This window comes from Chaetodon auriga, chromosome 21 (assembly GCF_051107435.1).
Source record: "Chaetodon auriga isolate fChaAug3 chromosome 21, fChaAug3.hap1, whole genome shotgun sequence".
Taxonomy (NCBI): domain Eukaryota; kingdom Metazoa; phylum Chordata; class Actinopteri; order Chaetodontiformes; family Chaetodontidae; genus Chaetodon; species Chaetodon auriga.
The window spans coordinates 8,705,802-8,726,763 of record NC_135094.1 but is presented as its reverse complement, the minus strand read 5'-3'; the positions used below and the strand labels follow the sequence as shown (position 1 = coordinate 8,726,763).

General features: G+C 44.0%; 1 protein-coding gene across 1 annotated transcript; it reads left to right on the top strand.

Moving 5' to 3' along the window:
- Positions 1 to 7,706: 7,706 nt before the first annotated feature.
- On the top strand, positions 7,707 to 20,712 carry csrnp1b (cysteine-serine-rich nuclear protein 1b). The gene is made up of 5 exons (XM_076761499.1): positions 7,707 to 7,896; positions 14,591 to 14,783; positions 16,700 to 16,959; positions 17,067 to 17,363; positions 17,460 to 20,712. The coding sequence occupies exons 2-5, from the start codon at positions 14,609 to 14,611 to the stop codon at positions 18,450 to 18,452; spliced, it is 1,725 nt and encodes a 574-aa protein (XP_076617614.1). The 5' UTR covers positions 7,707 to 7,896; positions 14,591 to 14,608; the 3' UTR covers positions 18,453 to 20,712.
- Positions 20,713 to 20,962: the final 250 nt, after the last annotated feature.

Below are 20,962 nucleotides of genomic sequence, written 5' to 3'. Positions count from 1 at the left end.
TCATCATTAACCCTTTCACGCCTCTTACACACCTCTTTTTTCCACTTTCTGTTTAGTGTAACGGTTTCTTGTGAGCATTATTTCTCTGCAGCGAGAGATGCTCTTTGTTGATCTCTTACTTGTTCGCTTCACAGCACAAAAACACTTCAATAATAGATTCAGCCTATTAATATTCTGGGTGCCAGAACCATCTGTCTCATGAAACTGGAGGATTACCTGGATTCACAAAATACACCTCATGTCCAAAAATAAGTTGAAAACAAGGGCAAAGGAGGTGAAACAATTGGCTGATTAATCAATTAGTCAAGCAGGGGAAAATTAATCCCAAAGATTTTCATCAAGTCACTGTTGAAGTCATTTTTTCAAGCAAAAAGGTCAAATATTGTGTGGTTCCAGTTTCTCAATTTAGAGGATTTTTTTGGTCACAACTAATGTGATCCCTCAATTCATCGCTCTGTGCATTACATTTCTGAAAATGGACATATTCAATTTAAAATATTAAATTCAGTTTCAAGTTGACAAATTCCAGTGCCTTGTTTTGTCCCCCATCAGTCCAAAATTCAATCACATTAACTTTAATATCATAGTGAATTAAGAAAAAGAGAATTTTTGCTTTAAAATTTGAATAAGTCAATTATCAATAATAGTTGCAGATTGATTTTTCTGTGGATTGACTTATCAGTTAATCAAATTATAATTTCAGCATTACTTTTCTTTGTCTTGTGTGACATTGAACTGAATTGAATTTTGGACTGTCGGTTTCATCTACTGGTGGCCTGAGGGCCACATCCGGCCCACCAAAGCTTCCCATCCCGCCTGCAGAATATTGATGAATTCAGAAAATGTGTGCATCTACTGGTGAGGGGAAGAGGTCCAGTCCATCCTGAGAGCGATTGTCGATTAGCTTGCCAACCCCTGGCAACAATCCAAAAAGTCTGTTTCATTAAAAATTCATAGTTCACCAGTTCTACAGAATTGGATTATTCTCCAGCTCCATCTTCTCTACACGCGGACCCGCCCTCAAACCACCGGCCATTCCCTGGAGCCGACAGCAGCTCCCTGGCTGGGCTGCATGAGGTAACACAGGAGCTGTCGGAGAATCATTAACCTTGTCTATCAGATGCAAGAGGCGTTGTTTAGAGTGTCAAATTGAGTATTTTTGTTTGCTTCCTGGGGTCCTGAAGAGGAGTTTTTGTGAAGCTAAGGACTCATTCATCGGTAGCTGAAGTATGGGTTTTGTGTTGAGCGCTGACTCCTCAATGGAGATCTGAAAACATTTTCTAGTTATTAAGTGTCTAGTTATCATTATGGATTTCCACGGAGCCTGTTCACATTGATACAAGCTCTTCCTCAAAGGAAGGGGAGATATTAAACTATAATAGCCTAATTGAGCCTAATTCTTTTATTTATATTCGCAGCCTGACATCAATGTTGAAACTGTTGCAGCCCTGCTTTTTTTTTTTCTTTTTTAAATCTAATTATCTAGAAAAATAAAGGTACACTAAACTCTTGATGCCTTGAGTGAGGCCATTCTTTTGATAGTCTATTAGGCAATCAATAATATTATGTCAGGGGGAAGTCTATAGCACATCACACCGATGAATAAAACATAGAACAAACGTCCTGGGAGAGGCAATCCAGAATGCATTAGTCAGACAGCCCTGTGACGTTGCCAAGTAAACAAAACACAAACTGGCAGCTTTTCTTCCCCTAAAGCTAAAGACACATACAGAGACCCAGTAAGAGCAAACACGCTTACTGTATGCAGTGATGGCAACCCAAACATAGCGCTTGTTTGTTACTGAATGAATGGAAGCATTGAAAACCCAACATTTCTTGTCTGAGTGTTGTGGTGACAAAGGAAAACAGCAGAGGCAAGTTGTTGAATTTATGAATCGTGCCTGTCCCAGAGCTGAACAGCTGAAACTCATGAATATTACTCAAGCATCCAGTTCAGGCAATCCTGGACGGTGAAATTGAGAACAGGCTACTACACAACAATCCTTTCATGTCGACAATCAATATGAGGAAAACAACAGGAAAGGTACGACGCCTGAAAGGGTCTTTGTTCTTCTTGGAAAACTGCACCACATTTCCTCACTCATCCTCAAAGGTGGAGGAAAAAAAAGGGGGAAGAGAAGAAAAAGTGACCTCTCCTTTAATGGGCAGCTGATGATGTCACATCACTACACACAGAATCTTTGGTCTCCAAGTAAACCAGCTCCTCTGCGTGCTGATTGGCTGGCGGGCTGCGAGAGGGGGAGGGTGTTTTTTCTTTTTTTTTTTTCCCCCTTCTCCTTCTTCTCCTTCTTCTTCTTCTTCTTCTTCTTCTTCTTCTTCTTCTTCTTCTTCTTCTTCTTCTTTCTCTCCTGCTTCTGGATTAATCCCTGTGCCTGAGTGAGCTCATCTCTTCTTTTTTCTCTCCCTCATGTAACTTGTGTCAAAACAACCGTTTTTCTCCATGTAGTCATGTCCCAGCAGTCTCACACAAAGCTGCATGATTCAGAGGACTGCGTTGTCATTAGCTAGATGACGATGTTGAGGTGTGCGTGTGTGTGTGTGTGTGTGTTTTCTGCTCAGGTTGTCAGTAATCTTATTAACAAAACACTTACTGAGTGTTGAATTGCTGCTCAAAATCCAATAAATTAGCCGTATGCATGCTTTTCTTGGCTAAATCTATTTCCTCAAGTGCTCTTTTAATCCTCAAGTCTCATCCCCTGTAGCCATCCTGCTTGTTTTCTTGGCTGTGATGAACAGCGGCCTGAACTCTGCATTGCACTGGCTGCCCTCTGCAGTGAAACACAATGCCATGCGCCTCTATCACAGCCATGTCTGGGGCTACAGGTGACCAGCTGTCTGCCTGTGTTCCTCTCCTCTGGGACAGCTGGAGCCATCAATCATCTCCCCCTGAGCCCCGGTGCGTCCGTCTGCCCCGGTCTGACCACCACAGCCGCCACCACAACAACAACAACACCAGACTGTCTCATCTGGTCTGTCGCTCCTCCAGGGGACACTTCTATCAACACAAATGTTGCTATGAATTTGCTTATTTCCAGGCTTTCGGGGCGAGCTTTCTGCATCTCAGCCAACATTCTCATGCTGCGAATTGTTTTTTTTTTCCTTTCTTTGAATCGTGCCTATTTATCGATGGCTTTGGTATTTCACTCTCACAGCCCCGGTCTTCACCTCGGGAGCGTTTTTATGATGCCTCTGATGGCCATAAATTGATACATTGTTGAGCCCACTCCACGCAGCACGTGCAGTCACAGGCCTTTCTCCCTCCGCAGATGGAAAGCATTGAAGCCCATTATTGTGCTCTTGGAGGGGCGTCTTCCACCATGAACTCTCTGGCACACTTTTAAAGAGAGTGGCCTTAATGTATTCAGGCCTGATTCAGTGGCTTTGGCACTTGGGCTACCATCCCCCCATCCTACACACACACACACGTATGCAGCTCTTTTTCTTAGAAGAGAGGGTAAACATGTGTGAGTCGCGCTGTTCCCTGGAACTTTTTCCTTGTTTATCAGAAAGGGAATTGATGGGCCTGACAGGGGACTTCAAAGGGCAACACAAAAAAGCACGAGTCCCACCGCCAAGACATTTCCTGTTTATCTCAAGAGAACTTCATGAAGGACACTTCATCAAAGACTGAAAACCAGCACAGGAACTCGCAACAAGTCTTTATGCTGTCCAGATCCCAGATTCGCCTCTTACATAATGTTTGTCCGTCAAGCAGCATTGTCGACGCCGTGTCAGTGATCTGATGTTTGCAAAGCTTCGGCTATAATTAGGCTTTACGCTGAACTAAACCACAGAAGTGTCAGAGTGAGAGAGAATGTCTCCAGGCTCTCGGGGACTTGTCAAACAGAGGGCTAATTGTTAATGTTGGTGATTATTAGGGGTTTTTGTGTGTGTGTGTGTGTGTGTGTGTGAGGAGGGCAGAATTCCTCAGTAATGGCTGTGACTGCTGCTGCCGCTCATGTGACCGCCGGTTTCTTCCTCGGGGGCCGTGGACAGTTCATTGTTGTGTCTTTTAGGAGTTGCAGGGCGACAGGGAAGCTAATTGGGTGGAGTCTGTCTGGACATACAGACTCCCAGGCTGCACTAGAGCAGTACCACGTCACACGCCCTCACCTATGCTGTTACACACCTTGGATGCATGAAAACAAACAAACTCCTGGATGGCATTACGACACAGATAACAGCAGAGATTCTGTGTGCAGATAGCACCAGTAAATGTTTATTTACTTCCTTACTTAACCGGACCGCTTAGCAACTTAAAGCAAAGCGATTCGCTGTGAGCAGCTTAACCAGTGATTTTTGAAGGATTTTACATACCTTAAGTAGAAAAAGTGTCCAGTATTTCACAATAAACCAGCAGATATTAGAGATCAGATTGATCCCTGGTTTGGGATCCAACTCTCTACACCTATTTTCCACTTCTTCCATTTCTTCTAGTTGCGATAACAACAATGCAAAGGCTTCAATAACACTTTAAATTGCCCCTTTGCGCCTCACCTTAATCACAGTGTAATTAGGGTGTAACAGTATGTGATGAAATGGATACCTTGATCTTGACTTTTTACTGAGGAAACGCTGCATGTTGGAACCACAGAAAAACTTAAGAACGACATTGGATCACCTGATTGTCTCACTGATCAGTCAGAATCTGGCTTTAATCACACTGACTTAATGTCAGTAACATGCAATACATGTTCTCCTGTGTTGTTAATGAGCAGCTTTTCTCACATTTTCACCATAGCTTCCAATGACTCCTTTGGGTAAACAAATAAGTTGCGTGGTCAGCTGTAATTTCTGTTATCTAACATGTTCATTATCACAAAGCCATTCACTCTTGTTTAAATGCTAATTTGTGGCTCCAGCGAAACTCCTGCTTCCAAAGCAAATCGAGTAAAGCCACACACTTGCTCACTGGATCTTGTGATTTCAATATGTTTTACTGTAAACTTGGAAAAGAGAAGTTCATTTGAAAACACTGTGGGCTCAATATTAGCAGTAATGAGAGTACTTCTGCTGTCATTCAGCTTGATGTGCTTGTTTTGCCTCTGCCCTAAATGGGGCCCTGGGGCTCAACAGGCCAGTGAGAAAGGGCCCTCTATTAGCAGGAGACAATTAGCATAGCTCTATGTACACAGCTTTAGGAGAGCCGTCCCCACATATCTGAGTCGAGCACCTGTATTGACATTGGCAGAACACTTTGCCTCAGTGTTCAGGTCCAGCTGAGAATGAAAGCAGAGTATGTCAGCGAGCTCGCCGTGGGCAGCGAGACTTGTAAATACCTGGGAGGAGTTCAGAGGAGGGAAAGGGCGTGTGACGCTGCTGCTTCTGGAGAAAAGACTGATTCAATCAGCGATTACCACACTGTGGGAATTTCAAATATTGTGCAGACGTGAAGTCATTAATTCTGTGTGAATATTTGGTCCTGACCTCAGTAACATTGGTTTCAGGGCCTTAGCGAGAGCAGAAAAGCCGAGGTCAAGAGTAAAACCCCCACGAATGCCCCACACCAAAATAAAGTTTTATTTAAAGGGGCAGCTCTTCTCTTCCTCTGAAGATCAACAGCCTCTAATAAACCTAAAATCTGACTGGAATAACTCTTACAGAACATTTTATATTTTCCCTTAAATTAGCTCCACATTACAAAATTCCTTACAGAGATGTTAATAGGAAGTTATTAGGAACTCTTTGACCTATTAAATTGAGGGCTTTCCTTTCAAAATAAAGGTCTAAATGCTTTTTTAAAGCCCTCTTCGTGCTGTCAGGAATGATTTATTTATTTGTTTTTGATGTCAAATTAAAGCTTCTTCCTGCCTGGCAACTCTTCCAAGTCTGAGTCATAACCTCCTGTACAATGACAAACTGTCATATTTAGACTTTGTATTTGTCTGGATTAAACAAACCAGGTATAACATTAATTAGTGAGCTTCAGTTACTGAGCCAGACTGCTTCCTATCTTTGTGCTAAGCTAAGCTAAGCTAACTAGCCGCTAACTGTAGCTTCATATTTCAAATATGATATTAATCTTCTCGTCTGACTCTCAGCACGAAAGCAAAGGTCATTTCCCCGAAGGACAAACTTTTCCTTTAAAGGAGTCTAAAAATATCCACCGTGTGTACATTTTAAACTATTGAACGAAAACTTCCTCAAGGTTGCTAAAACTCCTAAATTCCAACTGTATCTCATGGTCTCCCGGGTGGCTGCTGTTTGCTCAGATACTGAGCAAACAGCAGATACTGAGCAAACAACAAGCTGGCGTATGGAGTTGACATTATTTTTGCCAAACTGCTAATAACCACCGCTGTCGTTACAATGCAAAAAAACGATTAAAGGTAACAGTCTTTATGTCAGCTGAGGCTCAGCTCCTGCGACACGCTGGGAGTCATTTCAAGAATGTAGTTTGGATCGTTGTTTGCTTTGAAACGGAGCTTCACTTTTGTGTTCCATGAAAAAGAATCTGAGTCATAATTTCATAGAGCTTAGTCAGTGTTTTCCTTTGACTGGAAATAAGCCACGCCACGCAGCATTACAGCGCCACCCACGTCACTATTAGTGCTCGATGTTGTGTGTGCAGTGATGATAATACTTCTCACTGTACTCCAGTGAGCTCATAGAGATGAACCCGGGGATTCTCTGAAAGTCTGTTTCCGTAGGTGAAGATGTTTGGGTGATGTGGCAGATCAGACGCTCGGTTCAGAACAACATCACAAGATAATATATTGTTGCCATCCTTTTAAAACCGCATATCTCCAAAACATCAGCCCTGTTTACAGCTTTGTTCCAATGCATTTCTCAGATACACCAAAAGGACTTTCTTTAAGTTCTCTCCACCTATTAAAAAAAACACTTGATCCTTATACTACACTTCAACTAACGCTCCAAGAATATATATGATTTAAATATATAATGACACCCACTATCATTGTTTATTTAGAGTACTGGTTTTCATATTGATTTTAGACACATATGTTTTTATAGTCCATCTATCTATACAGTACATAACAGCATATTATCTACACAGTAAAGGCAATGCATTCCTCATAAGCAAACAGTGAACTTAGCTAAAGAAGTATTTCTCAGTCTGTAAAAGAACACTTATGGTGTACAGTATATACATTTTTAGTTTTGGTTTCTAAGTCTGTTATGTATTCAGTGGTTATTTCATACTTCTCTTACCGTCTCTCTCAGTGCCATAATGTTGTTTGTTTAGTGATTTTTTTAAAATATGTTTTATACTTATTGCTCTCTGTCATAATGATGTGATCTTATATTGCATATATTATGATGTACTATGTTGTTTCATATTTTTTAAACTCATTACTGTTTATATTGTCACTTCTCCATTTTTTTTCTGAACCTCACACCTCCCTGAAACTCACTCTCATGATATCACTCATTGTTCCTCTCTCATTTTCCAAACCCCATCCGTCTATGTATTTATTTACCTCTCTATTTGTTAGGCTGCGCTCTGCAGATTTATTCCACGACATATTATCGTTATCACTCTATCTCCACGGATGCGCGTGTGCATTATTCTCCTGCAGGTAGTACGGGCGCAGTCACAGAGGAGGACAGGCAGGAAGCGGCGTGGGCAGCCTCCCTGTGTCACCGCCTGCGTCAGACCAGACGCCAGGGGGGAGTTTTCCACTGACGAAAAAGGCTGCGCTTCTCGGCAGTCTGCTACAGACAAGGGAAGCGCTTCAGCTGGTACGGAGCCCTGTGCGCCGGACAGACGCAGACAATAGCGCCGAGGAGCTGTCTATATGCGGGGATAAGCGCATTTATTTCTGCCGTTTGGATTACTTCCACTCACACCCCATCGGCTGTTTTACCCAACGCTATTTGGCCACTAATGGTGATCGGATACCCGAATTGGTGGTGAGTAGAGACGGAGCGGAGAGTTCGCTGCTGGGGTTATTGAACACCGTATTTTCTGTGTTTCAGCTCAGCGGAGGAGGGAAGCCAAATAGTTTGAATGTTCTTTTCTCTCGTGTCATTTAAACGCGCCGCCTGTGTGGCCGTGCGAGGGCGAAAAAGCCGCTGTTACAGGTGAATCTTTACGCAGTGTTGGCTGGGTTTCTTTTTTAAAAAAGGAAAAAAACACACTTTACGTTTTAGTCGTTTAACTTGACGCTTTATTGTAAAAGCTGACATCGTTTGCGCCTGACTGGAGTGAGTTTTCACTTATGGCCGGTTTACACACAGCTGATCACGATCTGATAGTGGCAAAGAAATGGAATGATTTATTGATTTAGGCGAGATTCCAACAATCCGCTTCATTCACTTATTGATTCATACATCGATCATTGATTATCCGGGTTTTGTGGAAACTTCCCAGCTCGCACCGGGAGTGTTGGAGCTTACTTTAGATGAGTGTGTTTTCGGCTGTGGATTCATTTGTGTGAACTGTTGATGAGGTCGGCTTTGTGTATTCAGCCCGTGTGGAGTTGTTCTTGTTCACCTCAGCGGTGCTGGTGCGCCTCTTGTAACTCGAGCGACTCCTGAAGGCACTACATGAGCACACACACACGCACACACGGACACGCACAGCTGACAGGGCTGCTGTCATTAGAATTAGCATTAATCATGAGGAATGATCGGGTCAACGGGGAGGGAGCGCACTGCCCCGGCTCCGCGACGCGCACGTTTCGGCCACATTTAATGATTGATTTTTGATTGATGATTCATTTTCCACCTCGTGCATCTAACACGGAGCCAGGCGTGGGTAAAGAATTCTGGGCGCCTTCATTGTTTGGACATTTTTTCCATAACAGCACATGGATATTTCCTTTTCATAACCAGTCATTGTGGCGCATAAATGTTTGTGTTCGTCTCTGGAAACGCGTGCGTGTGCGGCTGCTGTTTGTTTATTTACGTGATCGTCCCATCGGGAGCTGTTATTAATGCATTTTGTGTGAAATGACACTAAAGTCTGAGGCTCTTATTTTCTAGAGCCAGGCTCTATCTGTTTTTGATAGAGCGGCTGAATGAATATAATCGTCTCTAGCGCGACCTCACCCGGATCATTTTTGGAATCATGTTTTCTGGAATTAGGCTACAGGGAGCTGAATGATCCTTTGTTTACAGAGAGGGAATATAGCACTTGATGCTGTGCATTTCTTGTGGTCTTCATTTCCCAGCAATGTGCAATAATGTTGAATAAATCTTAATCCCCGTGTACATATTATTATTTTCCATTTTACCTCAAGATGAATCTGTAAATAACAACAACGAACCAGATTGCTGCCCTTTCTTTAAAAACTAAATCAGATGATAGAATGGCAACATTTGGAGGAATTCCACGAATGATTAATACCATCCATACCTCCTGACTCCCTCACCTCCATCATATGATCCTGCACTGAGCTAACCTTGTGGTGCCTGCAGCTGTCAGACACAGCATAGATAAACTGGATGGCCACTTCCTGTGCACTGCAGGGTATGTTTCACAAGCTCAGGAAGCTCACACACACTTTTAGTATCTGTGTCCCCAGCTGGCAGAGGCAGCAGCAGCAGCAGCAGCAGCAGCAGTGCTGGGTTCAGACAAGGTTGTCTGTGCCTGCTTCATTTTGGTCACGCAGGATGGCCCCCACGCTTTTGTGCCTGTAGACGAGAGAGAGGGTGAGGGGAGGGTGTGTGTGTGTGTGTGTGTGTGTGTGTGTGTGTGTGTGTGTGTGTGTGTGTGTGTGTGTGCGTGCGTGCAGGAGTCTGCTGACGGTCTCCCACACAGTAGTGGAGAGCTCCCATCTGCTTTGTCCTCTCCCAGCATTCCATACTGCAAGTGTCCCAGACTGGAGCACGACCCCTGAACCCACAACCACCTCCTCCCTTCCTCCACACTCACACACACACACGCCCCAAAGCTGCATGTTTGCTGCTCGCAGACTGTTCTGCTAAGGAATGCTTTACTTGAGTTTCTCTACTCTGCTTTTTATACACATATGCTCAGTTTCTGATACATGCAGGGAAAAAACAAATCACAGCTACATATTTTTCTAATCTTTCAGCTTTCTGACTGCATATAATAAGACTTTCCAGAGAATAAACATACTTTAAATTAGGTTTTCATCCCTCTTTTTGGTTTATAATTTGAGTAAACCAGCCCAAGGACATCACCTGGCCATTCAAGTTTGGCCTGCATAATAGATTAGTGACAGCTGAGGGCATGTGAGGTCCACGTGCAAGCTAATACCCTGTCAGGTGTGGCTAGGAAAGGTGGCTCGCTAGGCTGCCTTTTGGGAGAAGGACTTTCCAGTGGTTAGCAGTAGAAAACACATCTGGATTAGATAGAGCCTGTGTTCTTCTCCCACTATTATAGCAAGAGTGGCGCTGCCAGAATGGAATTCCTGTGGCTTGGAGACATGACATTATTTATTTGTTTTGTACAATCCTCCCTCCTTCTTCCCACTACCTCTCCTTTTTGGAATCAGTGTGTGCACGGGTCGAGGCAGAGGAACAGAATGTTTCTGTGGCACAGTCACAGTGAGCTTTGGGCTTCAGTGAGAACAACAGGCTCATAGAGGAGAAAACGGGAGCTCTCCCTGCATTGTTCCAGCAGGTGGAGCGCTTCTGAGCAACAGCTGAGTCGAAGAAATGAGCCAGTGTTTCCCCAGCTGTGCAGGAGCTGGAATCCAGCCCCGCCGTCACCTTGATGGCTCTGATCAATTACCTCCGTCTTCTCGGTGACAGAGCTGGAAGTGAGAGGTGCAATACCTTGAAGCCTGGAGGGGGACGGCCTGCACAGACACGCTTCCACACACACAGGAAGACTCCCAGGCTCATCATTATCACATTTTATGAGCACTCAACTCACTCAGTCAGTCATTCAGACGCTGCGCAGAGTTGTCAGTGTGCCATGTAAATGCTCTCGGCTGGCTAAGTTTAGTGTGAGTTGTCGTTCCCACCCACACTGTTATCAGCTGCAAAGGGGCTGAGCAGGGAGTGCAAGGGGGCAAAGTCAACTGTGACTTGTCCTGTTGGGCTGCAGGGCAAATGGGGGCAGTTCAAACAGGCTGCTGGCTGATGTCTCCACATATGCAGGGATGAACATAATAATTATTTCCTTAAGGCTTTTCAGATTTTCCTGGAAATGTAAATTCCTCTCTGTTCTTATGATTTTCCAGTTTTTTATGCTCCCGATTACAGCTCTTATAGAATAACTCTTCTCTGCCACACTGGGAAAACTAGATATGAAGATAGGGATTGTTCTACCTTAAAATCCTCTTTTTTTTAGCTATTATCATAAGTGAAAAGGTAGCGCAGTTTTATTAGCTCATAGCTGTTGAATGTTCTTAGTGAGTGATTGATTAAACCTAAACTTTTTAACATTTTGAACATCCTGCCCCATTTGAATAATTTAGGATTCCTTAATAAGAACTTGAGTAGCTGTCTGCAGATAAAATAGAAATGAATTGGGATTCTGAAGTCAAATTAACAGCCTGTAGCTGCATGTATCAAGATAATCTTATTCGACTGACATAGTTATGCATCTGACTTGAGCTGTGTAGCGCTTCTGGTGACAAATCTCCTCGCCTGAGATTTATCTTCCCAACTCTGTGACAACTGGCTGGGGAGCACCTCAGCGGATGCGTCCTTTATCTGCCTGCCTGTGTGCGGTTGATGGAATGACAGTGATGCATAATTTAGCGCGCACAGAAAACATGCTGTGCTCCCTCTCTGGCTCGGCTGTCCGATCACATCCATTCTCCATTTAGAGCAGACGTTCACAGGCGCTGCTTTCTTGAGGAGCCAGCTCTGAATTCTCCTCTTTTATCTTTGTTCTTTTTTTCCACCCCTTCCTCCACCCTTTTGCAAATGAGTCATTGCACGATTGTTGTCTTTTTACCCCCAGTCCCTTGCTCCATCCGCTCTCCCTGCTCTCTTGGCCTTGTTCTGTGGATGCAGCGGCTGAGCAGGCTGAGAAGCCCCAGATTGACTACAAGCCGTCCCCTTGCCAGGATTAACCTCTCGCCATTGTTTCTGCCCGTTGAACAGGATTAACAAATCAATGTGTCAGGTAGACTGCAGTCAGGAGACAATGACCCAGTTCTGACACCACTGCCTCCCCACCTCTCTCCCTCTCCTCCCCCTTCTGCCTCACTGCAGCTTTTAATTAAAAAGACTTTGCTTAGCTGGCGCTATGCACTCCCTTGAGGATGCCTCACAGCTTTGTTTTCGATTTTTTTTTCAGGGAATAAGGGGTGGTGGGAGTGATGGCAAAAATGTAAGGTGAACCCATGTGTGCTCCGCTTTTCTCGCATTGAGATTTGTTTGCTGTGGTGTGGCGTTTAAAGCACACTTGTTGTCTGATCAGTGACTACATAAGTAACAGATGCTGCACCCAGGTGTTTCTAAATTGTTTCAAGGCAAATCCCACAATGTGATAATATCAGTAACTGTGGAAGGCATTTGGAGATTATTTGCTGCTCGAGTAAGTTGATGGATGACAAATAAGCGGCTGCTGGTAATGCAAAACACACTTAAGCAACGAGATGGTCACAGGGAAGGAAGCCTTTTTGTTTGTTGCAGAAATGGTATGAGCCAGCTTGACCTATTGCAAGGTGATTCATTCATCATATGTGCACTGGGGACAACAATATCTGACTGCAGCAATAACAATAACCCTGTGTACAGCTGCAAAGCTACCCCCACTGCCCATACAGAGGTGTCAGCCTCTTGCCCTTGACTCTGACTTCTCTTTTATCCTTGTCAAAAGGGAGGACTGGTTTTGCATAATTGCTCCCCGTTGCATGCTGAAAATGACCCTCTCCTTGCATACCTGGTCAGGCTTTTTTTTTTTACTGTTTCCCAAGTGCTGACACTTGCATATGTTATGCAACTGATAAGAAACACCAGGCTTGCAGCAGGTCGCACATGGTGTTAAAGTTCTTCTAAAGCCATTGGAGGATCTCTGGGCATGACGTGTTCTGCCTTTGACACATTTAGCAGTCCTCTAAGGAGTAGTGGTGACAAATTAGCTTGTTGGCAGGACAGCTTGGTGTCTGTGTGTCTGAGCCGTGTTCGGTTTAATAATTGACATGTTTGGGACATAAATTTAGCTAATTTAAAGGTACCTACTCTACAATTACCCCCAAAAATTTAACTAGCCTAAAAGAAATAAAGTGAAAAAACAACCTCTGAGAGTTCCTTATAAACATTTTTACAAAATTATAGGTATTACCAAGCAAATATTTGAGCAAACACAAGCTAAAAATAACCAAAGATTGAAGCACATCCATAACATGCTCGAGCTGCAGCAGCTGTAAGTGATTTGGCCGCGATTCCGAAGACAGTAAACAGTTTGATGGCAAAATGATCTCTTTATGCGTAAAGTAAAAGCCTCCTTTCCCATTCCACATCATCGAAGGGAGTGTCTACACTGGAGTTGAGCCCAGTCATGTCTCCTTTCTCCCCTCACTTCCCTCCTCCCTCCACCCCTCGATCCCTCCCTGTTTAAGTTAGCAGGAGCTCGGCCCACGGACTGTGATGATGACCTGTCTTGTCCAGCAGTCGTCATTGATTCGCTTCCCAGAAGTTATGAAGATTGTCTGTTGTTTGTCAGAGCCTTGTGACGCTTTTACATCCCATAACCATAAAACACATCAGCAGCGAACCTTCTTTCTCATCCAACATGATCATTTTTCATGTCATGTGGTTTCTGTTCTTTTTTCTTATTTTTTTTCTTTCCTGGAACAAACCGAGGAGACAGGAGTTTGATTCGGTTGAGCTTCGAGAGCGTTATTCATTGACTAAAATAAGATTTAACAATACCAACAAAGCTGGTACGTGGAAGCGCTCTCACAGATATCAGGCAATTCTTTTGAAGATTAGAGTGTAAATGGCATTCCCTCTTCTCATAAAGTGACGATCATTTTTTTCTCCTGTCTGTCTGTCTCCCTGTCTGTCTCTCTCAAAGGATTGATTGTTTTTATCGCTGAACCAGCAGCCTCTCTCACGGGAGCTCTGAAAGAATACACGCAGGAGTTGCATAACAAAACATCTTGACTATGCATAGCCGTGCACATTTACTATGAAGGCCATGTGAGCACATTAAACAGGACAAGTGGCGAGTTGCCCTGGCTTTGGCCCGCATTCTTGACAGTGAGTGTTGCCTAAAGGGAATGATTGAAATTAAACATCTATGGCTAGATGATTTGGTCACCTCTGTGCTCGGCCCTTCTCTCTAATCAATGCATTTGCTGAGCTGATGGGATTTGGAAGAGGGTGAAGGGTCCAGTAATTGTTGACTTATGCGAATAGGCCTGATTGATTGCTTCCTGTGCCATGGCTTATTTCCACTCTCAGCTGAGTGCAGCACGAGACTGGGATGCATACGGTCTCACATGGCTGAGCACAGGACTCGCTTGTACCGATAACACTGTGAGAAGCCCGTGTGTGTGTGTACAATAGCCTCCATGCCACATACAGGTCATGTTTATTCACTGTTTTCTGGTTCTGTTATATTACCAGATACTTTACATTCATGAGACAAAACTTGAACCCTTAGTGATCAAAGCTGTTAAAAAAGCGTGAATAATTTGCTAATAACCCCTCCCTCTGCTCTCTCCTGCAGATTGTTCGCACTAACGCCATGAGTGGGCTTCTCAAGAGGAAGTTTGAGGAGGTGGATGAGGACCCGTGCTACTCCTCACCCTCCTCCCTCTCCTCTGCCTGCTCAGGCTGGGACTCGGAGGGGGAGAGCTGCTACTCGGACACCCTGGATTCCACTCCCAGCAACCCCAGCTCCCCAGCAACAAATTTCAACAGTGAGTGTCCTCTTCCAGCAACAATAAATCATAGAAAGAGCTGATGGTACATGCTTTTTAATGCGTTCTCTCGCCTTGTCTTTACTGCTCCGTGGAGGCTCTGATAACAAACCCATAAAAATGGGAGGGAGTTAAGGAATTTAGGCAGCTGGCAGCCCATGAAACACTTCACAGAAATTATTTCAGACTTCTGCAATGAATACCCCTTTTGATTTCATGCCCTGAAGCTGCAAAATGGCTAATCGCATTATGCAGTGGCTGCTCACCTTGGCTCTGTCTCCACCTTCTTCCCAGAGCCTTGCAAACAGAGCCTCACCTTTCCTTGAGAGGTGTGGGTTGAGCGGCTTCAGGGTGTTTCTGTCTGGACCCGGGTGCGTCTGCTGGCCTTTAGGGGACCGGTCAGCTTGGACAGGGATTGTAGGGGAGAAGGGCAAACAGTTGTGAGGTTTCCAGGATGGTGGGGCGTGTAGCCAGGAAGAGGAGCGTGGCAGGTTGCCAAGGCTGGAAACACACAGAGCCTTGTCTGAAGCCCGGGCGTGCACCCAGCACAGGTGCTGAAAGAGGCTGGGTGAAGGGATACAAAAAGGGGGGTTGGCCAATCAAGAAAAGAAGGCATGCAGACACATCTAGAAGAGCAGATTGTGCAGACCATTATAAATCCAGTGTTTGTGTTGGACAGAAAGTTGCCTGCCATTGTGAAGTGAAGGGGGAAAACAAGCCAGCAAAGCTATCCCATTTAGAGGCAGCAGAGAAGGTATCATTTGTCTCCTGTGGGTGTCATAAGCCTGACTGGATTTGATGGATGTGAAGCTGAAACTGGCAGTTTCTTTCGTCTGTATTACCCCTAGCGGCAGATTGGACGATATAGTAAGACTATTGTCTGTACCTGCATTGGGCTAAAAGGTTGCTTCTCTTCCACTGAGCTTCAGTTATCACACCAAGTACACAGATTTTCCCTTCTGACTTCTGCTCGTGTTCAGGGTGCGTCCAAAAAAAATCTCCATGGCTGAGAAAATGGGAATCTACAAGGAATTCCCCACCTCACATGCTCAACACATGTGGAGTATTAGCATCCTTTTCTGTTCACACACACACACACACACACACACACACACACACAAAGAAAACATTGGCTCTGGCGTCTTAAGCAGAGGAAAAAGTTGCTTGTCTTTAAGCGAGGCTCAGAAGTCATGTTGAATATTCCTGGGCAGAGGAAGTGGAATTTATAATAAAGCTTGAATAATTGTTGGACTTGATCCCACATGTGGTTCCACTTTGATTCCCATATGGTTTTATTGTATTTGTCGGGGTAAAGAAAGATGGCCGGTTGCTGTGGGTCCTGAATGTTTTAAACAGAGATGGACCTTTGACTCCTGTCAGTTACTGGGCCATTTGTGGGGATTGTCAGCTTGCAGGAGACCATGGTGGGCAGTTTTTATTTCTGTCCTGAGCTACACTTCCACCCTCCACCTCTTCCGGAAGCCCGAAGCATTAACTCACCAGTTTGTGATCCTGGCAGTTCTACTTCCTCCACTGTGTTGGCCACCACGGGGAAATTCCTGTGCTGGGTGTTTTTTTGTTTTTTTTTTGTCACATAGTAGGACAAGAAACAAGGCTGAATGGGTTCTTGGTAGTTTAGGTTTCACTTTACAGGATGTAAGTGTGTTGGACTCTTGTTAGAAGTGTCTTTTAATTGGGTACATGATAAGGCTTGGTTGGGGACTAGGGCAATGAATCAGAGGGGTGTCCTTTTACAGTCTGTTCAGCAGACATCTGTAGACTTCAAGTGGTGGGGCATTATGCCATCTAGTGGCACATAAAAGCAACTGACCAACTGTTCAAGACATTGCTCCTGTTTAAAACACAAATCTTCTTGGTTGAGATGTATTCTAAATCTGCCTTTTCTTCATTCACAGCAACATCAATCCTGAAGAAATCCAAGAGAGCACGGCGGGGCAATGTGACGTTTGATCAGGTGACAGTGTTCTTCTTCCCGCGGTGCCAGGGTTTCACCAGTGTTCCCAGTAGAGGAGGATGCACTCTGGGCATGATGCAGCGCCACAGTGTGCTCCGCACTTATACGCTTGCCGAGTTTGCTGTGGAGCAGCGGCTCCTACGTCGGGAAAAATTCCTCAACAGACTCAGGGAGGAGAAGCTGGAGGCTCTCAAACTGAAGGTGAGCAAACTTTCCTTTAAGTGTTTTGAATGATTTGTAAAAATCCAAAAGTTGTAATGCACAAATTCAATGCATCAATTACACATTTGATGTCTTTTGTTCTCCAGCTGACTAAGAATGGAACCCAGGAGAGCGAGGAGGCTGAGCGGCTAACGGTGGATGACATCCCCGAGCAGGACATCGACATCAGCGGAGCCAACCTGGAGGAGGGCTCTTTCCTCCAGCCTTACCCGCCTAAACGTCGCTACGCACTGCTCAAAGCAGCCGGGGTGAAGAAGATCGACAAGGAGGAGAAGAGGCAGCTGCATGAGCTGAGGATCTCCAGGGAGAACTGCGGTTGTGACTGCCAGGGCTTCTGCGAGCCTGAGACATGTAGCTGCAGTCTGGCCGGCATCAAATGTCAGGTAAGAGCTGAAAAGATGTCCAACAGTACAGGCCACCAGGACTCTTCTTATCTGCATTTCACATGTAATTTAACAACTTCCCTCTGCTTCCCACAGATGGATCATTCCTCTTTCCCATGCGGCTGTACCAAGGACGGCTGTGGAAACACAGAGGGCCGCATTGAGTTCAACTCCACCAGGGTACAGACACATTACATCCACACTATCATGAAGCTGGAGCTGGAGAAGAGGCTGGAGGAGCAGTCCAGCACAGAGGAGGAGGAGGAGGAGAACACAACAGGGGCCACGTCCTTACCAGCGGTGCCCTCCTTCCCCTTTAGCTCAGAGCTGGCGACAACTGGGGAGAACAGTTGCAGCAGCGATATGACGGACTCTGACTCTTCAGGTCAGAGTGAGGACTCTGAGACTGGCGAGAGCCGGTGTGAGCATCACACCCAGCTGGATGTCGATGAGAAAGGCCTGAGCCGCATTCTCAGTTTCAGCGATTCAGAAAATGGCTCGAGAAGTAGCCGGGACGGTGGGGACCGTAAAGACATGCACTGCCAAGACCAACGGCAAGAACAACAGCAGCCATCTACGGAGGCTTTTAGTAGCTTTAGCATGGTGGACTTTGCAGATGAGAATGATAATATAGACGCTGCACTGTTGGACTCTGCAGACGATCACACAGACAATCGAGCAACAGCCATCTCAGAACTCTTGGATGAGAACGCCAACCAGGGAAACGCCCTATTCCATAGCAGTAGTGTGCCACGCACACCCTCCCCCACCGTCGATCGCTCTGCAAGCTACAACATGGACCTGAGCCTCTCCTCGGAGTCAGACCTGGAGTTCTTTGACGGTTTCCCCTGCTTGGGGCCCAGCTCGCTCTACAACTCCCTCAAGGAGTACGAACACATGGACAACTTTTTTCAGTTTCAGTTGCCTAGTTACCCCAGCCTCCCTCCAGCGAGCGACCCGGGGACCTGCCTCCTGGAGTCACTGATTGGCCTTTCAGAATCCGTCCCAGAACCCCCTGCCACATTTACAGACAATCAGCTGTTGGAGGAAGCCATGAAATTGTCTGTGATGGAGTCTGTGAAAGTTTGACAAAAAACGTGAAAATGTGTGGACAGTGCAAGAAAAAAGAGGGGTTTGGGAGGGGACTGAACATGCACATAAGAAGTCAGCGTGATTTGGGAGGAAGCTGTGATTTCCCTCTTGCCTAATAAATGTTCAGATTCCAGACTTGCCTTCAAAACGTTAGCAAAGCAGTTTGGGATTATTGCTGTGTGAGATGGCAGCTAATGTTAAAAGTGAGATGATACAGAATAGAGGTGAATTTGACCAGGCCCATAGAAACCAATGATGACTCTCAATTCCTAAGGAAGCTCTTTTAACCAAACCAAGATCACCAACCATATGCTAAACAGGAATCAACCTTAACCGGGGCCAGGTTGGGAATCTCAACACAGCTGAATGTGCACCTCAGGGACTTTTTTCTAGCTTTCTAGCTTTTGGAGGCAATGTATGGTGACCATTGCTGTGATGGCCTTCATATGAAACCCGAGTTAAATCACAACATAGTCCTGTTCATGTCCTCCCCTTGGGCTTACACCCAGATCACTTGAGTGGATAGGGTCCTCCCTGTGTTGAATCCTGAAGCTAGTGGACTCCTGCTCCTCAAGATCTCTCCCAAGAGTTATATGGTACAAAAGAAATCCCTCTAAAAGCTCCTCGATCAGCACTTTATCTGTGAAAATAGTTATGTATGAATAGGCATTGTTTTGGTTGTATGGGGTCGATTCAACAGTTCAACGCTAAATTATGGAGTATCTTATTTATGAGCCGGGTAACTAGAAATAATGCTCACACCATTAAAAGCTGTAGCTGTATTGTCTTTATTGCTTTTGTTTTAAATTATTTCCTTTATGATTTTATTTTATTTATTTCAGATAAAGCCTACTTTCACTCAAGAAGCACTGTGGTTTGATATTTTCACCTCAAAGTGCAATCTTCCTTCCTTTTTTCCATATCACATTTAGGCGTCGCTATGGGAAATGGGACCACGAGTCCATCAGAAAGTATTTAATATCTATTCTCTTCTACATTTAACTTTTTTTTTTTTTTTTTTGATAACTTATTATGTCATCATTTCATTAGTTATTTAATTTAAGACATTTTGGCAATAAAATGGGGTGTTGTGAAGTTTACTGGACGTGCCTGCTTATCAGGGGAGCCATGCCTGCCGATGGTGTGTGCGCAGTGCTTCCATTTAAGCTTTGGGACTGAAAACTGTGGAATCTCCCTAATCACTGAAACTAAATTATGGGTCTATTGTATCGCTGCCTATAATGTAACCATAGAAAATTACACTAATATTTTGTAACTAATTTATGTAGGTTGACAAAAGAATTCTAATCACTGACAAATTGAATATTTTATTAAGAAAGCGAAATGAGTAATTTTCAATCTGGGACAACCTTTGTAATATATGAATTATAGAGAAATGTATACTTATGAAGGTTATCGCTCTCTAGCATTCTGAAGTATTTTTCATAGGCAGTCTTATGGTTTGATATTTTAGCAAAATGCCACTAAAACTGAGAAATTGCAAAGATCAATTTGATTGTATTCTGAATTTTTTGGAAGTCTGTGACTTGGGTTACATTATGTTAGAAATGACACATGTAAAGGGTTTTTGTGGATAAAAACTGCATATATTATACAATTTTTATCGCGCACACAAATCCTGAAAATTGAAGAGTTGCCTCATTAATTATAGAACAAGACCTTTCAAAGGTGATTCTGCTGTCGCCTGTGTGAACAGTTGAGGACACTAGAGAGTTGATGTACATATCTCACCCTTTCTACAGCTGTTTCAACAGCCTTTCTGGACCCTTTAGAAATTATGCATGCAGGTCCTGTTTGTTAAAACTTGTTCTGATTAATTGTATACTTTGAAAAGTGCTGAGTGCACATTGGAAATGTATTATTCGCTTTTTGCCTTTTTGATTGCTTTGAAATCCATCCGATATATGTTCTTATGCCATGAAGAGGGCACTGATTTTTGCAAGCAAACATTTGTTTCTCTTGTATAAAACATCAATTCTCATGAAGAAATGGCAACAGTGAGTGTTTTATCAATGTAATGTATTACAGTACAGCTTTTTAAATTTTATTTTCAAAGAACGTGTCTTACTTTTTGCCTTTTGTGTTGTACATATTTCTGCTTGAATGGTCCTGCAGAGCAAACAAAGCTGCTTTATTTTTTACATATTCACACTTTAACCTGCTGTTCAAAAACAGTTTCTTTCATCTAAGCCATCTTGACAGCCTGTCCCTCCAAATAATAATAAAAAAAAAACATTTTCTAAATGCTTGACTCCTGACTTTATGTTAAACCTTAGAGAATAAGTAAATAAGCCCACACACTTGCTTTCTTTAATTCATCTCATGCATATTTTATGTAGTCTTGGCTCCCTAAAGGCAATAGACAGTTTGCGCTCACATTGGATGCACTGACATTCTTTTTGTTTTTTGTGTAAACCACTGGAATTCATCTGTGGTTTCTGGTCTCCATGGTTAAGAGAAAAACTCATTATGTGATGTCATGCTGA

Coding starts and splice junctions, on each gene's coding strand:
- csrnp1b (XM_076761499.1), top strand. CDS start 14,609: ATGAGTGGGCTTCTCAAGAGGAAGTTTGAGGAGGTGGATGAGGACCCG. Junction 14,784..16,699: donor CCCAGCAACAAATTTCAACA/GTGAGTGTCCTC, acceptor CTTCATTCACAG/CAACATCAATCCTGAAGAAA. Junction 16,960..17,066: donor TGGAGGCTCTCAAACTGAAG/GTGAGCAAACTT, acceptor TTTGTTCTCCAG/CTGACTAAGAATGGAACCCA.